General features: G+C 41.1%; 1 protein-coding gene and 1 long non-coding RNA gene across 3 annotated transcripts in view; one reads left to right on the top strand and one right to left on the bottom strand.

The window, feature by feature from the left end:
* LOC138740786 (uncharacterized) overlaps window positions 1–22,859 on the top strand; it is a 58,444-nt gene that overhangs the window by 16,460 nt on the left and 19,125 nt on the right. The gene's annotated exons all lie outside the window — the stretch shown is intronic.
* The window catches only part of ahnak (AHNAK nucleoprotein), a 95,673-nt gene continuing 74,381 nt past the window's right edge, over window positions 1,568–22,859 (bottom strand). For both annotated transcript variants that reach the window (XM_069893866.1, XM_069893867.1), the window contains one exon: window positions 1,568–20,975. In XM_069893866.1, coding sequence (XP_069749967.1) covers window positions 2,982–20,975 — 17,994 coding nt within the window. In that variant the 3' untranslated portion in view covers window positions 1,568–2,981. The remainder of the gene's footprint in view (window positions 20,976–22,859) is intronic.

Below are 22,859 nucleotides of genomic sequence, written 5' to 3'. Positions count from 1 at the left end.
GTATGCAATCCCATGTCTTTGATTATATATGATAGTGAGGAGTCATTTACAATAAACATTCATTGGAAAAAAATTGAGGATGTATTTAGTAGCAGGCGTTGTTCCTCAGTGCAGGTACTTGGGTTTGAAAGCCAGAAAGTAGTTGAGTGACTTGATCTCGATCTTCTAGACATTGTAACCGAATAAAGTTAAATTTTTGCTTTGAGAGTTCTTGTGTATATGATTAGAATGGAAATAACTAAATAGTTCCTAAATTGATATAATTGTGGTTCTGGTAAAGGTAAAATAATTGCAATATCATTGAGGGCCCCTTCCACCTCCACACAGCATCTTCCAGCTGCTCTTGTCTTGGGAAGAGATACAGGAGGATCAGAGCCAGCACCAACAGGCTGAGGAACAGTTTCTTCCCACAGGTAGTGAAGACGCTGAACGACCAAAGGAATCGCTCACCTTAACCATCCGAGACTCTCATATTCTTGGAACAATATTTCTTTGTATGAATGAAATGCTTGCCTAGCATACGTATTGTTTGACAGTATGTGTGTTGTCTGGTTGTATGACCGCTTTTTTTTGCACCAGGGACTGGAGATCACTGTTTCGTCAGATTGTACCTGTACAATCAGATGGCAATAAACTTGACTTTGTTAAAGCTGTGGAGTGGAATTCTGAAATCTCATCTCCACTGAAAAAAAATTTGCTTCTCTTCCTCAATTTCTTCTAAGCTATTCTTATTTCTTGTTACATATCAGAGGTGTTTGCAAAGCAGATGGGTATGATTTTCTGCATGGAATATGCAGAATCAATAGGCCCATGGTTAGTCTCTTCTCCCTTCCTTGACTGTTATTAATCATCTGGTTTCAATGCTGATCTCATTACTTCATCTTGAATTATTCAGTTCTGAGAATGGACATTAGAACCCTGAAAGTGCCAGTGCAGAGTATGGGATATATAGAATAGAATGTGTGCAGAGAGGATTGATTGATTTGGTAGGTCTTGTGATTATTTTCCTGTCATTTAGATAGGAATATGCAGCTACATCTTGTTTATTGTGATTTTACTGTAAGTAGTAGGTGGGGTTTCAGTATCCTCTCCCCAGAAAATACAAGCAGTTCTACTGTTCTTGTGACCAGATGAAAGTATATCTAGACTGGGATATACCTAACAAGGTAATATTTTGTCCTCAGAACATAATGTCCCATAGTTTGCAAATCCAAACCACCACCCTCCTCACCCCAACCTTGTCAGGCTGCCAACCCTGGTGAGATTTCAAATTTGATTGAAGCTAGGCCATTCTGGATGACAGAGGTTCTGGTTGTAGCAAAAGGTTCCAGGGAATCTCAGGGTTCAAGTCTTTGAAGGGTTGTTGGACATGGAAAAAAATCTGTAGCCAACTAATTTATTCTTCAAATTTGACTCCTTCCTTGGAGAATGATAATTAGCATGAGATTTAAGCCTAAATTCTTTCCATACCTCAGCTCCAGTGCCAGTTGGAGCTTTGTTACTGTTCCAAGCAAAAGAAGAGCCCTTTATTTCTTAATTGTGATGAAATGAAGGGAAGTAGACCAACTTTTAATTCAGGGTAATGAACGATTTATTTGATTTTTACAAGGTACACACTTGTCTTACATTCCCATCGTCTAATGTTTGCTGCAAAAGTGCACACAGAATTATGAAAGAGTTCTATTAACATTTTTGAGTGAAACAATGAAATGATAAGAATTTTATTTGGCAAAGTCACGATTCTCGCCATTAATTAAAGGAAAATTGCTTATGTTACAAAGATAATAGGTGCTTTCTGTGAACTCAGCAAGGCGTTGCTTTACTGTGACTTTGTTGCGCATGTAGGGAACATACGATCTCGTATCGTGCTTCACGATGCAAGGAAACTGAATGCTCCAGAGTCCTGCATCAGCGCACCTACACGATCAGCTAATTTGGCTCAGACTGGTTGATCCAATCTAAAATCTTCAATATCCACTAGGCTGTGTTCCACACGAGGCAGTGCACTCCTCAACTATGCCACACTGGATTGCAGGTGCAGAAGGTAGAGTGGCTTTGAGAAGTCTGGGAGGAGATTGGAAGTTTAAAATGCAGCCAAACCGGATGTAATTTTGTGTGTTGTTGAGTAATAAGTAATTTTTCTAATTTCATTCACTCTTGTGGAATAAGGGCATGCGAATAAAAGATTATAACAGCAGCAGCAGGATTCACCACCACAAATGAGTGGTGGGGGCCAGGGAAGCAATGGTGGTGTTAATGTACTAATTCACAGTAGAAATACGCCCTATCTAGTTCCACAGACCACACTTACACATTTACAAAGCTGAAGAATTTAAGCTATCCAGAACAGAATTTTGTTTTTAATTGAAGTCCTCATAATTTATAAAGATACAGGCTAAACAGATTGTTGAAATTTGACAATACTGCATTTATGACAAGACGAATTGAGTTTGTTTTGTTTTTGCCAACTTCACCTTATATGGGTTAGACGTCATCTGTTTTTCAAAAGAGCTTATATTCTTCCTCTACCACTGTCTCCATATATTTTCTTCAGAAATCAAATTTCAGTAAAATCTTTCATTCTGCAACTCCATTGAATAAAGTAAGCCAAAGAGATCACCAGTGATTACATGTCATAACACCTCCATTTTACCAATATATGAAAATAATAAACTGCTACATAGAAAATGTATCAAATAGTTTTTTTCCTGCTAGTAAGCTATTGTTCTCAGCTTGTAGTTATGGAACTTTAGTTTGATTTTTAGCTGATACAGAAGTGTACAGAAATATCCGCAGGTCAAGTCTGACTTAAGGTTCTATTCCTTGCATTAAAAAAGGAACTCAACACTTTAAATATTCCATCCTACTTTTGACCTGCAAATGAGAGAGGGATGAAGTTTAATTGATCTCCATGCCTTGGTTCATAGTAAAAAGTAATGCAGTTAATTTCTATTTACAGTGACTCAGGTATATTTACATAGTTATTCTTTGCTTTTGTTGACATTTAGTTCGACTTTTGGAAAGCGCAGCCCTCCTTTAGATCCACTGTCACTGCTAGAAGTGGAGGATATACGGGTTTTTTTGGAAACAAGAGAGATTCCACTGCCCTCTGCTGCTGCTGCTTCCCCTTCAGTGAGAGTTACTTCATAGGAGCCTTTTGATTTGGCCCCAAAGCCTCCAAATGTTCCAAATTTCAACTTAGACTTTTTGCCTTTTGCACCCTCTGCCCCTTCTCCAAATTCTAATCTGCCCTTGGGTGAAGAAGGAGAAAGTTCATGCTCATCACTCAGAGATGACGATCTGTGACGTTCTGACTTTTTCCCTTTAAATAAAGAGAAATCGAGTGTTCCTGACTTCCCTTTTGGAGAAGTGCTAACATCCAAACTAGAATCCTTTCCAACTACTGACAGTTCTGATGTCTCCATCTCATCATCACCAAAACCCAGGCATCCTTTGGAGCCCTTTGGTCCAGATGCACTGAAATCCCCCTCAGATCCTTCAACGTTACTTTTCCCTTTAGATTTGGAGAAATTAAATTTGGGGATTTTAATTCTACTCTTTTTTATTCTGACTGCAGAGCTTTCCACCTCACCTTCTGGCAGGTTTACACTGGCTTGTGGCCCTTTAATGTGGACACTTGGACCTTGTGCAGCTGAACCATGTATTTCCGGAACTCTGACCTCTGCCTCAATTTCTGGCACTTCTACATTTGGGCTTTTTATTTTAAAGTGAGAATGCTTAAATTTAGGTATTTTCACTTTGTCCAATGGAACATCTAGATTGATTCTTGGTGCTGCGACATCTGCACTTATTTCAGGTGGCTTGACGTCAACCTCTGGATCTTTCAGACCACCTTTGGAACCAGACACTTTTACTGTTGGGATGTTAACATCAAGCTTCACATCAGCTGAGGGGATTTTCACTTCAGAAGGTGGTATTTCAACAGTTGGGCAACTTGGACTGAAATCTGGTACATTTGTGTTCACATCCCCTTCCAATTTTGTATCAGAATAGTTAATGTTGGTCTTTGGTGCAGTTAAGTTAACACCACAAATTTTTTCTTTCAAGCCATCAATGTTGATACCCGCTCCATTCAGTTTCACACCTGGCCCTTCAGTGTCTACTTTAGGGCATTTTATGTCAATCTTCATGTTTGGTTCAGATAAATCAGTACGTAGATTCAGCCCCTTCACATTCATGTCTAAGGCAGGTGCAGAAACTACACATCCTGAAAAGTTATCACTTTCGATCTTCGGTCCGACAAATTTAACATCAGCTTTTGGAATGTTGATCTGAGGTATCGTTACTTTTCCATCTGCACCTTTGATGTTAAAATCTCCAGCATCAACATCTATAGCAGGACCTTTCATGTCCACATGCAGTCCTTGGAGATCTTCTTTCAGATTTGGACTGGGAAGATTGATATCGCCTTTGAGTGATGGATTCTTTAAATCTACACCCACATTAGGTGCCGAGATACCAATCGGTGGGCCTTTGAATTTACCATCAACACTTATATCCACATCAGGTGCTTCAACAGTCACATCTGAACCTGTTTTTGATGCATTTATGCCAAGATTCAAACCAGACCCTTGGAGTTTACTATTCGAAATTTTTAATTCAGACATTTTCAACTTTCCTTCTGGACCTTCAAAGTGAACATCTGGAGTCTTAAGATCCAGTTTTGGCCCTTTCATATCTGGTTTAGGCAGTTCAAAACTTGACGTGTTTAATTCAGCATCATGAGCATTAATATTTACACCAGGAGCAGTAATATTGATATCTGTTGATGGCATATCAATGTGACCTTCAAGCTTTGGACCGGAAAACTCTGCTTTTGGAAGGTTAACATTAACACCTGTATCTGTATCTCCTGCTTTATTCTCCATCCTGAAATTTGGAAGTTTCAATTTAGGCATTTTTCGCTTTTCTTCTGCACCACCTGATGTACCTAGCTTTATATCTGGGCCTGAAATATCAACATTTGTCTTCATTTTCATTTTTAATTTACCTACTGGTTTTTCAATGTCAACATTTGGAGCATCAACATCAAAATCAATTTCTGGTCTCTTCAGGCCAATTGTTGGGCCTTTTACATTTCCTGAGGCTTCTCCTTTCAGATCCTTCAGGTCCGTGATATCCACATCTGTTTCAGACATTTTGGGAGATTTGATGTCTACTGAAGGTAATTTTAACTTGGGACTTTTTACTTTAAAGCCAGGTTCATGTATGTTTGTGTCTGTATTGACATCTATTCCAGGTCCTCTCAGGTCAACATGGGGACCTTTGACACCTTCAGTTGAAAAATCAAAATCAGGTACTTGTAAATCACCTTCAGCCTTTGGAGAAGGTAACTCACCTTTCATTTTTGGTGATGTCAAATCAAACTCAACATCTGGAAATGATAACTTCATTTTTCCAAATCGCGGTTTCTTTACTTTTGATGATTTAATATTTAATTGTCCATCAGATGATCCAAGGCTTGCATTTAGATCTGGAGTCTTAACATCTATATCTGGCCGAGATAAATCAAGGTCACTCTTTGGAACAGTCACCTTCATGTCTCCTCCGGCTTTCTTTGACTTGATGTTGAGTTTAGGCATTTTAAATTTGCCCTTTTTTCCTTTGGTTTTAACACTTGCGTCTGGAGAATCAACATTAACTTCTACATCAGGACCTGATACATCCAGAGAAGGAGTACTTACGTCTCCTTGTCCTTTAACTCCAAATCCAAATTTTGGTTTCTTCACTTTTGGCATTTTTAGGTGTGCTCCTTGACCACCAGTATCTATCTGTGGTACACTAACATCAAGACCAACACCTGGAGATTTAATATCGGCAGTTCCCTTCAAATTTTGACCTTTCAAGTCAAGATTCACACCTGTTGATACATTGGGAGATGAAATGTCCAATGAAGGTGCTGAAAACTTGTGCTCATTTCCTTTCAAATCAGGTCCCTCGAAGTTAATGTCACTCCCTGTAATATCTACTTTGGGACCTTTCATTTCAAACTCTGGACCTTTGATGTCAGTCTCCACCTTAATGTCGGGGGCTTCAGCACCACCTGTTAACTCTGGGCCTTTCAAGCCAAAATCTATACCAGGAGCCTTAACTCTGGGCAAAGAGAAATTAAATCCTGGCATTTGAAATCCAGAGCCTTTGATTTTACTGTCTGCCTCCAGATTCATCTCAGGGACATCAACTTCACCTTTTAATCGTGATCCAGAAATGTTAACATCTGCTTGGGGAAGATTAGCATCAATGTTCAGATCTGGCCCATCTGCATTCATGCCACCAATTCGTAATTTTGGCATTTTAATCTTTGGTATATGAAATTGTCCTTTTGCAACCTCCAAATCAACATTTGGTGAACCTACATCCATTTTTGGCCCTTTAATTTCTCCATCAATGCTTGGGGAAGAAATGTCAATGTCCTGATCTTTCATTTTTGATCCCTTGAAACCCAAGTCAAAGTCTGGTGCCTTTATGTCAGGTAGTTGTAGAGAAGGGAGGGAAAATTTGTGCCCATTTTCTTTTACATCTGGCAATTTAATGTCAACTTTTGGCTGTTTAATATTCAAATTAGGGCCTTTGATGTTACCATCCAAATTAAGATTAGAAACATCAGCACCAGTTCCCACCTTTGGACCTTTGAACTCCAAATTAAAATCAGGCAATCCAATATTGGGTGCTGAAATATCAAGTCCTGGTATTTTGAGTTTTGAACCTTTAGTTTTAGAAGCTCCATTAACATCTAGATCGACATCTGGAATTTCAACACCACCTACCTTGGGACAAGAGAGATCGACTCCTACCTCAGGAAGATTGGTATCAACACCCAGAGAGGGGCCTGCAAATTTTCCTTCAATCTTTGGGCTTTTCAACTCCAGATTGATATCAGATGTTTCGATTTTGGGTGACGAGATACTGACCCCTGGCATTCTGATTTTTGGGCCCTTAATTTTACCTCTTCCTTCAACATCTACATCAGGCATTTTAACATCTCCTTCGATCTTGGGTGAAGAAACTTGAACATCTACATCAGGAGAATGAGCACCAATGTCAACAGTTGGACCCTCCACTTTAGACCCACCCATTCGAAATTTAGGCATTTTAAATTTTGGGAAGTTGAACTTTCCACTGCTTCCTTCAACAGCAGCACCTGGCACATCCACGTCAACATTAGGGGCTTTGATTTCTCCCTCTATCCTTCCTGAAGGCAATTCAATATCATGGTCTCCTTTCACATTTGGGCCTCTGAAACTCACATCAATGTCTGGACCCATAATCTTGGGCAAGTTCAAAGAAGGCATTGAAATCTTTGGCCCTTTTCCCTTTACATCAGGTGTCTCAATGTGATATTTGGGTCCTTTTATATCAACATCTGCAGCCTTAATGTTCCCTTCTAGAATAACATCAGGGTCATCAACATTTCCTTCGACTTTCGGACCTTTGAGGCCCAAGTTAAATTCTGGCATTTTCACATTGGGTGCCGAGATATTGAATTCTGGCATTTTGAACTTTGGGTACTTCAATTTTCCACTTCCCTCAACATCCACATCAGGCATTTCCACATCTCCTTCAACCATGGGTCCAGATAATTTTGCATCAATGTCTACACCTGGGACTTCCACCTTAGACCCACTCATGCCAAATTTGGGCAATCGAAATTTTGGCAAACTGAATTTTCCATTTCCTCCTTCAACGTCAATCCCTGGCAAATCCACATCAACATCTGCTTTGGGTACTTTGATCTCTCCCTCGATCTTTCCAGAAGGCATCTCAATATCATGGTCTTCTTTCACCTTTGGGCCTCCGAAACTCAGGTCAATGCGTGGAACATCCATCTTGGGCAAGTGAATGGAAGGGAAAGAAATATTTGAACCCATTCCTTTCACATCTGGTGCCTCAATGTCAACTTTGGGTCCTTTAATATCATCATCTGGGGCATTAATGTTCCCTTCTAGATTGACATCAGGGACATCAACATCTCCTCCGATCTTTGGACCTTTGAGGCCCAAGTTAAATTCAGGCATTTTCACGTTGGGTGCTGAGATATTGAATTCTGGCATTTTGAACTTTGGGTGCTTCAACTTTCCACTTCCCTCAAAATCTACATCAGGCATTTCCACATTTCCTTCTACCGTGGGACCCAATAGTTTAGGATTAGCATCAGATAGTTTTGAATCAATGTTCACATCTGGAGCTTCACCTTTAGACCCACCCATGTGAAATTTAGGCATATGAAATTTTGGCAAACTGAATTTTCCACGACCTCCTTTACTGTCAATCCCTGGCACATCCATATCAATATCTGCTTTGGGTGCTTTGATCTCTCCCTCTATCTTCCCTGAAGGCATCTCAACATCATGGTCTCCTTTCACTTTTGGGCCTCTGAAACTCAAATCAATGCCTGGAACATCCATCTTGGGCAAGTGAATGGAAGGGAAAGAAATATTTGGACCCGTTCCTTTCACACCTGGTTCCTCAATATCAAATTTGGGTCCTTTAATATCAACATCTGGGGCCTTAATGTTCCCTTTTAGATTGACATCAGGGACATCAACATCTCCTCCGACCTTTGAACCTTTGAGGCCCAAGTTAAATTCAGGCACTTTCACGTTGGGTGCCGAGATATTGAATTCTGGCATTTTAAACTTTGGGTGCTTCAATTTTCCACTTCCCTCAACATCGACATCAGGCATTTCCACATTTGCATCAGGAAGATTTGCATCAATGTTCGCACCTGGAACTTCCACTTTAGACCCACCCATGTGGAATTTGGGCATTTGAAATTTTGGCAAACTGAATTTTCCACGACCACCTTTACTGTCAATCCCTGGCACATCCACATCAACATCTGCTTTTGGTATTTTGATCTCTCCCTCTATCTTCCCTGAAGGCATCTCAATATCATGGTCTCCTTTCACTTTTGGGCCTCTGAAATTCAAATCAAGGTCTGGTTCATCCATCTTGGGCAAGTGAATGGAAGGGAAAGAAATATTTGGACCAGTTCCTTTCACACCTGGTTCCTCAGTATCAAATTTGGGTCCTTTAATATCAACATCTGGGGCCTTAATGTCCCCTTCTAGATTGACATCAGGGACATCAACATCTCCTCCGACCTTTGAACCTTTGAGGCCCAAGTTAAATTCAGGCACTTTCACATTGGGTGCCGAGATATTGAATTCTGGCATTTTAAACTTTGGGTGCTTCAATTTTCCACTTCCCTCAACATCGACATCAGGCATTTCCACATTTGCATCAGGAAAATTTGCATCAATGTTCGCACCTGGAACTTCCACTTTAGACCCACCCATGTGGAATTTGGGCATTTGAAATTTTGGCAAACTGAATTTTCCACGACCACCTTTACTGTCAATCCCTGGCACATCCACATCAACATCTGCTTTTGGTATTTTGATCTCTCCCTCTATCTTTCCTGAAGGCATCTCAATATCATGGTCTCCTTTCACTTTTGGGCCTCTGAAATTCAAATCAAGGTCTGGAACATCCATCTTGGGCAAGTGAATGGAAGGGAAAGAAATATTTGGACCAGTTCCTTTCACACCTGGTTCCTCAATATCAAATTTGGGTCCTTTAATATCAACATCTGGGGCCTTAATGTCCCCTTCTAGATTGACATCAGGGACATCAACATCTCCTCCGACCTTTGAACCTTTGAGGCCCAAGTTAAATTCAGGCACTTTCACATTGGGTGCCGAGATATTGAATTCTGGCATTTTAAACTTTGGGTGCTTCAATTTTCCACTTCCCTCAACATCGACATCAGGCATTTCCACATTTGCATCAGGAAAATTTGCATCAATGTTCGCACCTGGAACTTCCACTTTAGACCCACCCATGTGGAATTTGGGCATTTGAAATTTTGGCAAACTGAATTTTCCACGACCACCTTTATTGTCAATCCCTGGCACATCCACATCAACATCTGCTTTTGGTATTTTGATCTCTCCCTCCATCTTTCCTGAAGGCATCTCAATATCATGGTCTCCTTTCACTTTTGGGCCTCTGAAATTCCAATCAAGGTCTGGAACATCCATCTTGGGCAAGTGAATGGAAGGGAATGATATATTTGGACCTGTTCCTTTCACATCTGGTGCCTTAATGTCAACTTTGGGTCCTTTAATATCAACATCTGGTGTTTTAATGTTCCCTTCCAGATTGACATCAGGGACATCAACATCTCCTCCAACCTTTGGACCTTTGAGTCCCAAGTTAAATTCAGGCATTTTCACATTGGGTGCTGAGATATTGAATCCTGGCATTTTAAACGTTGGATGCTTCATTTTTCCACTTCCCTCAACATCTACATCAGGCATTTCCACATCTCCCTCTATCTTGGGTCCCGATAGTTTAAGATTTGCATCAGTAAGATTCGTATCTATGTCCACACCTGGAACTTCAACCTTAGAAACACCCATTCCAAATTTGGGCATTCGAAATTTTGGCAAGCTGAATTTTCCATTGCCTCCTTCAATGTCAATCCCTGGCACATCTACATCAACATCTGCTTTGGGTGCTTCAATATCTCCCTCTATCTTTCCTGAAGGCATCTCAATATTATGTTCTCCTTTCACTTTTGGGCCCTTGAAACTCAAATCAATGCCTGGAACATCCATCTTGGGCAAGTGAATGGAAGGTAAAGAAATATTTGGACCCGTTCCTTTCACATCTGGTGCCTCAATGTCAACTTTGGGTCCTTTAATATCAATATCTGGTGTCTTAATGTTCCCTTCCAGATTGACATCAGGGACATCAACATCCCCTCCAACCTTTGGACCTTTAAGGCCCAAGTTAAATTCAGGCATTTTCACGTTGGGTGCTGACATATTGAATTCTGGCATTTTGAACTTTGGGTACTTCAATTTTCCATTTCCCTTAACATCTATATCAGGTATTTCCAAATCTCCTTCTACCGTGGGTCCCGATAGTTTAACATCTGAATCAGTGAGATTTGCATCAATGTCTACACCTGGAACTTCCACCTTAGATTCATCTTTGCCAAATTTGGGCATTCGAAATTTCGGCAAGCTGAATTTTCCATTGCCGCCTACAATGTCCATTCCTGGCACATCCACGTCGACATCTGCTTTGGGTGCTTTGATCTCTCCCTCTATCTTTCCTGAAGGCATCTCAATATCATGTTCTCCTTTCACTTTTGGGCCCTTGAAATCCAAATCAATGCCTGGAACATCCATCTTGGGCAAGTGAATGGAAGGGAAAGAAATATTTGGACCTGTTCCTTTCACATCTGGTGCCTCAATGTCAAATTTGGACCCTTTAATATCAATTTCTGGGGCCTTGATGTTCCCTTCTAGATTGACATCAGGGATATCAACATCTCCTCCAACCTTTGGACCTTTGAAGCCCAAGTTAAATTCAGGCATTTTCACGTTGGGTGCTGAGATATTGAATTCTGGCTTTTTGATCATTGGACGCTTTAATTTTCCACTTCCCTCAACATCTACATCAGGCATTTCCAGATCTCCTTCTACTGTGGGTCCTGATAGTTTAAGATTTGCATCAGGAACATTCGCATCCATGTCTACCCCTGGGACTTTGACCTTTGACTCAGCCTTGCCAAATTTGGGTATTCGAAATTTTGGCAAACTGAATTTTCCATTTCCTCCTTCAACTTCAATCCCTGGCATTTCCATGTCAACATCTGCTTTGGGTGCTTTGATGTCTCCCTCTATCCTGCCTGAAGGCATCTCTATATCATGGTCTCCTTTCACTTTTGGGCCTCTGAAATTCAAATCAATGCCTGGAACATCTATCTTGGGCAAGTGAATGGAAGGGAAAGAAATATTTGGATCTGTTCCTTTCATATCTGGTGTCTCAATGTCAACTTTGGGCCCTTTAATATCAATTTCTGTTGCCTTGATGCTCCCTTCTAGATTGACATCAGGGATATCAACATCTCCTCCAATCTTTGGACCTTTGAGGCCCAAGTTAAATTCGGGCATTTTCACGTTGGGTGCTGATATATTGAATTCTGGCATTTTGAACTTTGGGTGCTTCAATTTTCCACTTCCCTCAACATCGACATCAGGCATTTCCACATCTCCTTCTACCATGGGTCCTGATAGTTTAAGATTTGCGTCAGGAACATTCGCATCAATGTTAACTTTTGGTCCTTCCACTTTAGACCCACCCATTCGAAATTTAGGCATTTTAAATTTTGGGAAGTTGAACTTTCCACTGCTTCCTTCAACAGCAGCCCCTGGCACATCCACATCTACCTTAGGGGCTTTCATCTCTCCCTCTATCTTCCCTGAAGGCATCTCAATATCATAGTCACCTTTCACCTTTGGGCCTCCGAAACGCACATCAATGTCTGGACCCTTAATCTTGGGCAAGTTCAGAGAAGGCATTGAAATCTTTGGCCCTTTTCCCTTTACGTCAGGTGCCTCAATGTCAACTTTGGGTCCTTTTATATCAAAATCAGGGGCCCTGATATTCCCTTCTAGATTAACATCAGGTACATCAGCATCGCCTCCAGCTTTTGGACCTTTGAGGCCCAAGTTAAATTCAGGCATTTTTACGTTGGGTGCCGAGATATTGAATTCTGGCAATTTGAACTTTGGATGCTTCAATTTTCCACTTCCCTCAACATCTACATCAGGTATTTCCACATTTCCTTCTACCGTGGGTCCCGATAGTTTTGCATCAATGTCTACACCTGGGAGTTCCACCTTAGACCCAGCCTTGCCAAATTTGGGCATTCGAAATTTTGGCAAACTGAATTTTCCACTTCCACCTTCAACATCAATCCCTGGCACATCCACATCAACATCTGCTTTTGGTACTATGATCTCTCCCTCCATCTTTCCTGAAGGCATCTCAATATCATGGTCTCCTTTCACTTTTGGGCCTCTGAAATTCAAATCAATGCCTGGAACATCCACCTTGGGCAAGTGAATGGAAGGTAAAGAAATATTTGGACCCGTTCCTTTCACATCTGGAGCATCAATTTCAACTTTGGGCCCTTTAATATCAACATCTGGGGCCTTTATGTTCCCTTCTCGGTTGACATCAGGGATATCAACATCTCCTCCAACCTTTTGACCTTTGAGGTCCAAGTTAGATTCAGGCATTTTCACGTTGGGTGCTGAGATATTGAATTCTGGCATTTTGAACTTTGGGTGCTTCAATTTTCCACTTCCCTCAACATCTACGTCAGGCATTTCCACTTTTGTATCAGGAAGATTTGCATCAATGTTCACATCTGGAGCTTCAACATTAGCCCCACCCATGTGGAATTTGGGCATATGAAATTTTGGCAAACTAAATTTTCCACGACCTCCTTTACTGTCAATGCCTGGCATATCCACATCAACGTCTGCTTTGGGTGCTTTGATCTCTCCCTCCATGTTTCCAGAAGGCATCTCAATATCATAATCTCCTTTCACTTTTGGCCCACCGAAACTTAGGTCAATGCCTGGAACATCCATCTTGGGCAAATGAATGGAAGGGAAATAAATATTTGGACCCATTCCTTTCACATCTGGTGCCTCAATGTCAACTTTTGGACCTTTAACATCAATTTCTGGGGCGTTAATGTTCCCTTCTAGATTGACATCAGGGACATCAACATCTCCTCCAACCTTTGGACCTTTGAGGCCCAAATTAAATTCAGGCACTTTCACGTTGGGTGCTGAGATATTGAATTCTGGCATTTTGAACTTTGGGTGCTTCAATTTTCCACTTCCCTCAACATCGACATCAGGCATTTCCACATCTCCATCTACCGTGGGTCCTGATAGTTTAAGATTGGCGTCAGGAACATTCGCATCAATGTTAACTTTTGGTCCTTCCACTTTAGACCCACCCATTCGAAATTTAGGCATTTTAAATTTTGGGAAGTTGAACTTTCCACTGCTTCCTTCAACAGCAGCCCCTGGCACATCCACATCTACCTTAGGGGCTTTCATCTCTCCCTCTATCTTCCCTGAAGGCATCTCAATGTCATGGTCTCCTTTCATCTTTGGGCCTTTGAAACTCATATCAATGTCAGGACCCTTAATCTTGGGCAAGTTCAGAGAAGGCATTGGAATCTTTGGCCCTTTTCCCTTTACATCAGGGGCCTCAATGTCAACTTTGGGTCCTTTCATATCAAAATCAGGGGCCTTGATATTCCCTTCTAGATTAACATCTGGGACATCAACATCACCTCCAGCTTTTGGACCTTTGAGGCCCAAGTTAAATTCAGGCATTTTTACGTTGGGTGCCGAGATATTGAATTCTGGCAATTTAAACTTTGGATGCTTCATTTTTCCACTTCCCTCAACATCAACATCAGGCATTTCCACATCTCCTTCTACCGTGGGATCTGATAGTTTAACATATGCATCAGGAAGATTTGCATCAATGTTCATATCTGGAACTTCCACTTTAGACCCACCCATGTTGAATTTGGGCATTTGAAATTTCGGCAAACTGAATTTAGCACGACCTTCTTTACTGTCAATCCCTGGCACATCCACATCAACATCTGCTTTAGGTGCTTTAATCTTTCCCTCCATCTTTCCTGAAGGCATCTCAATATCATAATCTCCTTTCGCTTTTGGACCTCTGAAATTCAAATCAATGTCTGGAACATCTATCTTTGGCAAGTGAATGGAAGGGAAAGAAATATTTGGACCCGTTCCTTTCACATCTGGAGCCTCAATGTCAACTTTGGGGCCTTTAATATCAACATCTGGGGCCTTAATTTTCCCTTCTAGATTGACGTCAGGGACATCAGCATCTCCTCCAATCTTTGGACCTTTGAGTCCCAAGTTAAATTCAGGCATTTTCACATTGGGTGCTGAGATATTGAATTCTGGCATTTTGAACTTTGGGTGCTTCAATTTTCCACTTCCCTCACCATCTACATCAGGCATTTCCACATCTCCCTCTATCTTGGGTCCTGATAATTTTTCATCAATGTCTACACCTGGAACTTCCATCTTATAACCACCCTTTCCAAATTTGGGCATTCGGAATTTCGGCAAATTGAATTTTCCATTGCCTCCTTCAACATCAATCCCTGGCACATCCACGTCAACACCTGCTTTTGGTACTTTGATTTCCCCCTCTATCTTTCCTGAAGGCATCTCAATATCATGGTCTCCTTTCACTTTTGGGCCTTTGAAATTCAAATCAATGCCTGGAACATCAATCTTGGGGAAGTGAATGGAAGGAAAAGAAATATTTGGACCTGTTCCTTTCAAATCTGGTGCCTCAATGTCAACTTTGGGTCCTTTAATATCAACATCTGGGGCCTTAATGTTCCCTTCTAGATTGACATCAGGGACATCAACATCCCCTCCAACCTTTGGACCTTTGAGGCCCAAGTTAAATTCAGGCATTTTCACATTGGGTGCTGAGATATTGAAATCCGGCATTTTGAACATTGACTGTTTCAATTTTGCACTTCCCTCAACCTCTACATCAGGCTTTTCCATATCTCCTTCTACCGTGGGTCCCAATAGTTTAACATCTGCATCAGGAAGATTTACATCAATGTCTACACCTGGGACTTCCACCTTAGACCCAACCTTGCCGAATTTGGGCATTCGAAATTTCGGCAAATTGAATTTTCCATTGCCTCCTTCAACATCAATCCCTGGCAAATCCACGTCAACATCTGCTTTGGGCGCTTTGAACTCTCCGTCTATCATTCCTGTAGGCATCTCAATTTCATGGACTCCTTTCACTTTTGGACCTCTGAAATTCAAATCAATGCCAGGAACATCCACCTTGGGCAAGTGAATGGAAGGGAAAGAAATATTTGGACCCGTTCCTTTCACACCTGGAGCCTCAATTTCAACTTTGGGCCCTTTAATATCAACATCTGGGGCCTTGATGTTCCCTTCTAGATTGACATCAGGGACATCAACATCTCCTCCAACATTTGGACCTTTGAGGTCCAAGTTAAATTCAGGCATTTTCACGTTGGGTGCTGAGATATTGAATTCTGGCATTTTGAACTTTGGGTGCTTCAATTTTCCACTTCCCTCAACATCTACATCAGGCATTTCCACATTTACATCTGGAGGATTTGCATCAATGTTCACATCTGGAGCTTCACCTTTAGACCCACCCATGTGGAATTTGGGCATATGAAATTTCGGCAAACTGAATTTTCCACGACCTCCTTTACTGTCAATCCCTGGCACATCTACATCAACATCGGCTTTGGGTGCTTCAACCTCTCCCTCTATCTTTCCTGAAGGCATTTCAAAATCATGTTCTCCTTTCACTTTTTGGCCCTTGAAACTCAAATCAATGCCTGGAACATCCATCTTGGGCAAGTGAATAGAAGGGAAAGAAATATTTGGACCCGTTCCTTTCACATCTGTTTCCTCAATGTCAACTTTGGGCCCTTTAATATCAACATCTGGGGCCTTAATTTTCCCTTCTAGATTGACATCAGGGACATCAACATCCCCTCCAACCTTTGGACCTTTGAAGCCCAAGTTAAATTCAGGCATTTTCACGTTCGGTGCTGAGATATTGAAATCTGGCATTTTGAACTTTGAGTACTTCAATTTAGCACTTCCCTCAACATCTACATGAGGCATTTCCACATCTCCTTCAACATTGGGTCCTGATAGTTTAAAATCATCATCTGAAAGTTTCGCATCAATGTTCACATCTGGAACTTCAACGTTAGAGCCAACTTTGCTAAATTTTGGCATTCGAAATTTCGGCAGTCTGAATTTTCCATTTCCTTCTTCCACGTCAATCCCTGGCACATCCACATCAACATCTGATTTGGGCGCTTTGAATTCTCCCTCTATCTTTCCTGAAGGCATCTCAATATCATGGTCTCCTTTCACCTTTGGGCCTCTGAAATTCAAATCGATGCCTGGAACATCCACCTTGGGTAAGTGAATGGAAGGAAATGAAATATTTAGACCTGTTCCTTTCGCATCTGGTGCCTCAATGTCAACTTTGGGTCCTTTAATATCAACATCTGGGGCCTTAATTTTCCCTTCTACATTGACATCAGGGACATCAACATCTCCTCCGACCTTTGAACCTTTGAGGCCCAAGTTAAATTCAGGGATTTTCACGTTGGGTGCTGAGATATTGAATTCTGGCCTTTTGAACTTTGGGTGCTTCAATTTTCCACTTCCCTCAACATCAACATCAGGCATTTCCATATCTCCTTCCACTGTGCGTCCCGATAGTTTAAGATTTGCATCAGGAACATTCACATCAATGTCTCCACCTGGGTCTTCCATCTTAGACCCAACCTTGCCAAATTTAGGCATTCGAAATTTCGGCAAACTGAATTTTCCACTTCCTCCTTCAATGTCAATCCCTGGCACATCCATGTCACCATCTGCCTTGGGTGCTTTGATCTCTCCCTCTATCTTTCCTGAAGGCATCTCAATATCATGGTCTCCTTTCACTTGTGGGCCTCTTAAGCTCAAATTAAAGTCTGGAACATCCACCTTGGGTAAGTGAATGGAAGGGAATGAAATATTTGGACCTGTTCCTTTCGCATCTGGTGCCTCAATGTCAACTTTGGGTCCTTTAATATCAACATCTGGGTCCTTAATTTTCCCTTCTAGATTGACATCAGGGACATCAGCATCTCCTCCAACCTTTGGACCTTTGAGGCCCAAGTTCAATTCAGGCATTTTCACGTTGGGTGCTGAGATATTGAATTCTGGCCTTTTGAACTTTGGGTGCTTCAATTTTCCACTTCCCTCAACATCAACATCAGGCACTTCCATATCTCCTTCTACTGTGCGTCCCGATAGTTTAAGATTTGCATCAGGAACATTCACATCAATGTCTACACCTGGGTCTTCCATCTTAGACCCAACCTTGCCAAATTTAGGCATTCGAAATTTCGGCAAACTGAATTTTCCACTTCCTCCTTCAATGTCAATCCCTGGCACATCCATGTCACCATCTGCTTTGGGTGCTTTGATCTCTCCCTCTATCTTTCCTGAAGGCATCTCAATATCATGGTCTCCTTTCACATGTGGGCCTCTTAAGCTCAAATTAAAGTCTGGAACATCCACCTTGGGTAAGTGAATGGAAGGGAATGAAATATTTGGACCTGTTCCTTTCGCATCTGGTGCCTCAATGTCAACTTTGGGTCCTTTAATATCAACATCTGGGGCCTTAATTTTCCCTTCTAGATTGACATCAGGGACATCAGCATCTCCTCCAAACTTTGGACCTTTGAGGCCCAAGTTCAATTCAGGCATTTTCACGTTGGGTGCTGAGATATTGAATTCTGGCCTTTTGAACTTTGGGTGCTTCAATTTTCCACTTCCCTCAACATCAACATCAGGCACTTCCATATCTCCTTCTAATGTGCGTCCCGATAGTTTAAGATTTGCATCAGGAACATTCACATCAATGTCTACACCTGGGTCTTCCATCTTAGACCCAACCTTGCCAAATTTAGGCATTCGAAATTTCGGCAAACTGAATTTTCCACTTCCTCCTTCAATGTCAATCCCTGGCACATCCATGTCACCATCTGCTTTGGGTGCTTTGATCTCTCCCTCTATCTTTCCTGAAGGCATCTCAATATCATGGTCTCCTTTCACATGTGGGCCTCTTAAGCTCAAATTAAAGTCTGGAACATCCACCTTGGGTAAGTGAATGGAAGGGAATGAAATATTTGGACCTGTTCCTTTCACATCTGGTGCCTCAATGTCAACTTTGGGTCCTTTAATATCAACATCTGGGGCCTTAATTTTCCCTTCTAGATTGACATCAGGGACATCAGCATCTCCTCCAAACTTTGGACCTTTGAGGCCCAAGTTCAATTCAGGCATTTTCACGTTGGATGCTGAGATATTGAATTCTGGCCTTTTGAACTTTGGGTGCTTCAATTTTCCACTTCCCTCAACATCTACATCAGGCATTTCCACATCTCCTTCTACCATGGGTTCCGCTAGTTTAACATCTGCATCAGGAAGATTTGCATCAATGTTCACATCTGGAACCTCTGCTTTAGACCCACCCATGTGGAATTTTGACATTTGGAATTTCGGCAAACTGAATTTTCCAAGACCTCCTTTACTGTCAATCCCTTGCACTTCCATGCCAACATTTATGCTTGGCACTTTGATATCTCCCTCTGTCTTTCCAGAAGGCACATCTATATCATGGTCTCCTTTCATATTTGCGCCTCCGAATCCCAAATCAATACCAGGCACGTGCATGGTAGGCAATGTAATCTGTGATGTACTTTCTATTACATCAGGTGCTTTAATATCAATTTTGGGTCCTGTTATATTTACATTTGAGTCTTTCACAACACTTTCCTGCTTGACATCAATTACATCAACTTTTCCTTCCACTGTTTGACCTTTGAGATCAGCCGTTCCTATTTCAGGTGCTGAGACGTTGAAACCTGTCATTTTAAATGTCGTGCCTGTGATTTTTCCAGCTCCCTTAACATCTACATCTGGAATTTCAGCTCTCCCTACTATCTTAGGTTCAGCAAGTTTAACATCTTCTGCCAATTGTTTAGCAACCATGTCCATTTTTGGCCCACTCATTTTGAATTTGGGTATCTCATATTCAACCTCTGGCACCTTCATTTCCTGATCCAACTGATGGATTTTTACCTTTCCTGTTGTGTTTGTAGAAAGTACATCAATATCATGATCTCCTTTCACTTTTGGGCCCTGGAGACCCAAATGGATATCTGTTTCCTGTAGCTTGGGGAAATGCTTAGGTGAAACTGCAAATTTGTCCTCGCTCTCCTTTATGTCAGCTGTGGGCCCTTTAAAATTTGGATCTTTGTGCTCAAAACTGATCTTTGAGGAATCAAAATCTGCCACTTTTGTATGTTTAATTTCCAAATCAGCATCACTGGATCCTGAAACACTGACTCCTGAAATTTTGAGATTTGTTTTGTTGATTTCACCAGAAGTTCTTTGCATATCAGGCAATATAAAATCACCTTTGAATTTGTGTCCAGTTGGTTTGACATCGCCTTCTGGAGATTTGGTTTGGATGGACATTTCATGTATTTTTTGTTTTGTCCAATCGGTTGTATTCTCTTCACTGTTAGTTGCTGATATATATTTATTTTCCTTCATTTTAATATTCTGTTTCTCATCAGGACCTGAAATTTCCACATGCATTTTTTGTGTTTTAACATCAATCTTTGGATGTGTAAAATTATCCTGATTTCCAGGTTGGTTAAGATTGAAATCAATCTTTGGAACGGCAATGTCTGTACTTGCTGCACTTTTGTCTATATCAACATTTGGTTTTCTCATGTGTGACCCAGAGATAGTTCTTCCTGGGATTTTGACTGAATGCATACTGAATTTTCCATCTGAATCTCCAATATGAACAGTTTGTTTTGCACTTGTTGTGTTGATGGTGGGCAGTTGCATACCTGTTTCACTTTTTGGAACAGAATCATCAACAGTTAACTTTGGGTGACCAATTTTAAGTGCTTCAATATCTGGTGCAGTTACATCCATGTCTGTCTTTGCAATTTTGACATCAACATTGGATGTTTTCACTGTTCCACCTGCTACGTTGATCTGTGGCATGTGGAACATAGTTTGGCTATGTTCTGTTTCTGGTCCAGTTACCTCTACAACTTTTGTTTTCACTATATGCATTGTGTGTGTTGTCCGTTGACCATCTCCCATTTGAAATGTTAAACCTTCAGTTCCCATGCGATTAACATCTATATCCATCTCTGATGGTTTCAGTTTTGGTCCTGTTCCCTCAGTGGTGACTTGCTCATGTCGTGGAACTTTTATTTTAAATTCTGGACTGTGCATGTCTACATCTGTCATAACAGTAGGACTTGTCACGTGAACTGTGCGTGTGGTGACCTTTCTGGTGATATGTACACTGGAAGATTTGTCACCTTGATCTGATACCTCTGTGTCATCTTCTGACTTGAGACGAGGCTTGATTTTCTTTTTGAAAATTCTCTGATAGTCTTCATCATCGCCACTCTAAGGGAAATAAAACAATCTATATCATTCACAGCTTCATGGTTTTCTTTGTATTTAAACAAGATCCTTGCAGGGCAGAAAAATCCCAGCTTCAGCCTGCGCTGAACAAGCCTATCTCACCTATTATGATAGTAGGACAATAAATTTTATATGGTAGTGTTTATTAAGGATAGGATAAAGTTATTCATCAGTGAAAATTTTAGAAGTATGTGGAAGTGCTGTGCATTGTTTTGAAACAAGGCCACAAGACATAGGAGTAGAAATGGGCTATTCAGCCTATCAAATTTACCCCACCATTCAATCATGAGCTGATCCATTTTCCCACGCAGCTCCACTTTCCGACCCTCTCCCTATAACCTTTGATACCCTGGCTAATCAAGAACCTATCAATCTCTGCCTTAAATATACCCACTGACCTGGTCTCCACAACTGCCTATGGCATCAAATTCCACAGTTTCATCACCCTCTGACTAAAGAATTTTCTCCATATCTCTGTTCTAAGTAGATGCCCTTCAATCCTGAAGTGGTGCTCTCTTATCCAAGACTCTCCCACCATAGGATAAAACGTGTCCATGTCTACTCTGTCCGTGCATTTCATCATTCAAAATGTTTTAATGAGATTTCACCCCCATTCTCCTAAATTACAATGAATACAGGCCAAGAGGTATCAAATGTTCCTCATATGATAATCCTTTCATTCCAGGAATCATTTTTGTGAACCTCTTCTGGACCCTCTCTAACTCAATACATCCTTTCTTAAATGAGGAGCCCAAAACTGCTCACAATATTCCATGCCTTCCAAAGCCTCAACATCATATCCCTGGCTTTGTTTTCTATTTCACTTGCAATGAATGCCAGCATTTCATTTGCCTTCTTCACCACCAGCTCGACCTGCAAGTTTACCTTCAGTGGATTCTGTACGAGGATTCCCAAGTCCCTTTGCATCTGGGTTGTTTCAATTTTCTCTCCATTTAGAAAATAGTCCACCCATTTATTTCTTCTGCCAAAATGCATGACCATACACTTTCCAAAATTGTATTTTTTTTGCTACTTCTCTACTCACCCTCCTAATCTGTCCTTCTGCAGCCTCCCTATTTCCTTAATACTACCTGCTCCTCCATCTATCTTTGTATCATCTGCAAACTTGAACAGAAAACTATTAATTCCATAATTAAATTTATCAGCATGCAACATAAAAAAAATACGTCCTTAACACCGACCTTTGTGGAAAACCACTTACAACTGGCTGTCAACCAGAATATGATCCCTGTATTCTGACTCTCTGCTTCCTCCCAATCAGCCAATGCTCTACCCATGCTAATATGTTTCCTGAAATGCATGGTCTCTTATCTTGTCAAAGGCCTTCTGAAAATCCAAATACACAACATTCACTGACTCTCCTTTATCTAGTCTGCTGGTCACTTCTTCAAAGAATTCCAATTCCAAGCAAGATTTCCCTAAGGAAACCATGCTGGCTTTGGCCAATCCTGCCAAGTACCTCCAAGTACTCCATCACCTCATACTCAAACATCAACTCCAACATCTTCCCAACCATTGATGTCAGGCTAGCCAGTGTTTCCTTTCTCCTGCCTCCCTCCCTTCTTGAATAGAGGGGTGACAACTAAATTCACTTCCCTGATACCCTTTGACATCCGGCACACTGTTAATGTCTTCCACAGTGAAGAACAATGCAAAATGTATCCTCTGTCTCGTTATCAAACATATTCGTTTTACTTTCTCATATTGGTCAGTTTTATGGATATAAATTGAATCTACATAAAAATGAACTATTACCATTAAATGGTTCTATTTCAAGATATTTCAATTTCCCTTTTAAGATTATGAAGGATCCATTTACTTATCTTGGTATTATAGTTACTAGGA

Source organism: Narcine bancroftii, chromosome 8, assembly GCF_036971445.1.
Source record: "Narcine bancroftii isolate sNarBan1 chromosome 8, sNarBan1.hap1, whole genome shotgun sequence".
NCBI classification, from domain to species: Eukaryota; Metazoa; Chordata; class Chondrichthyes; order Torpediniformes; family Narcinidae; genus Narcine; species Narcine bancroftii.
The sequence above is the reverse complement of the archived record's forward strand: the minus strand, read 5'-3'. Positions and strand labels throughout refer to the sequence as shown.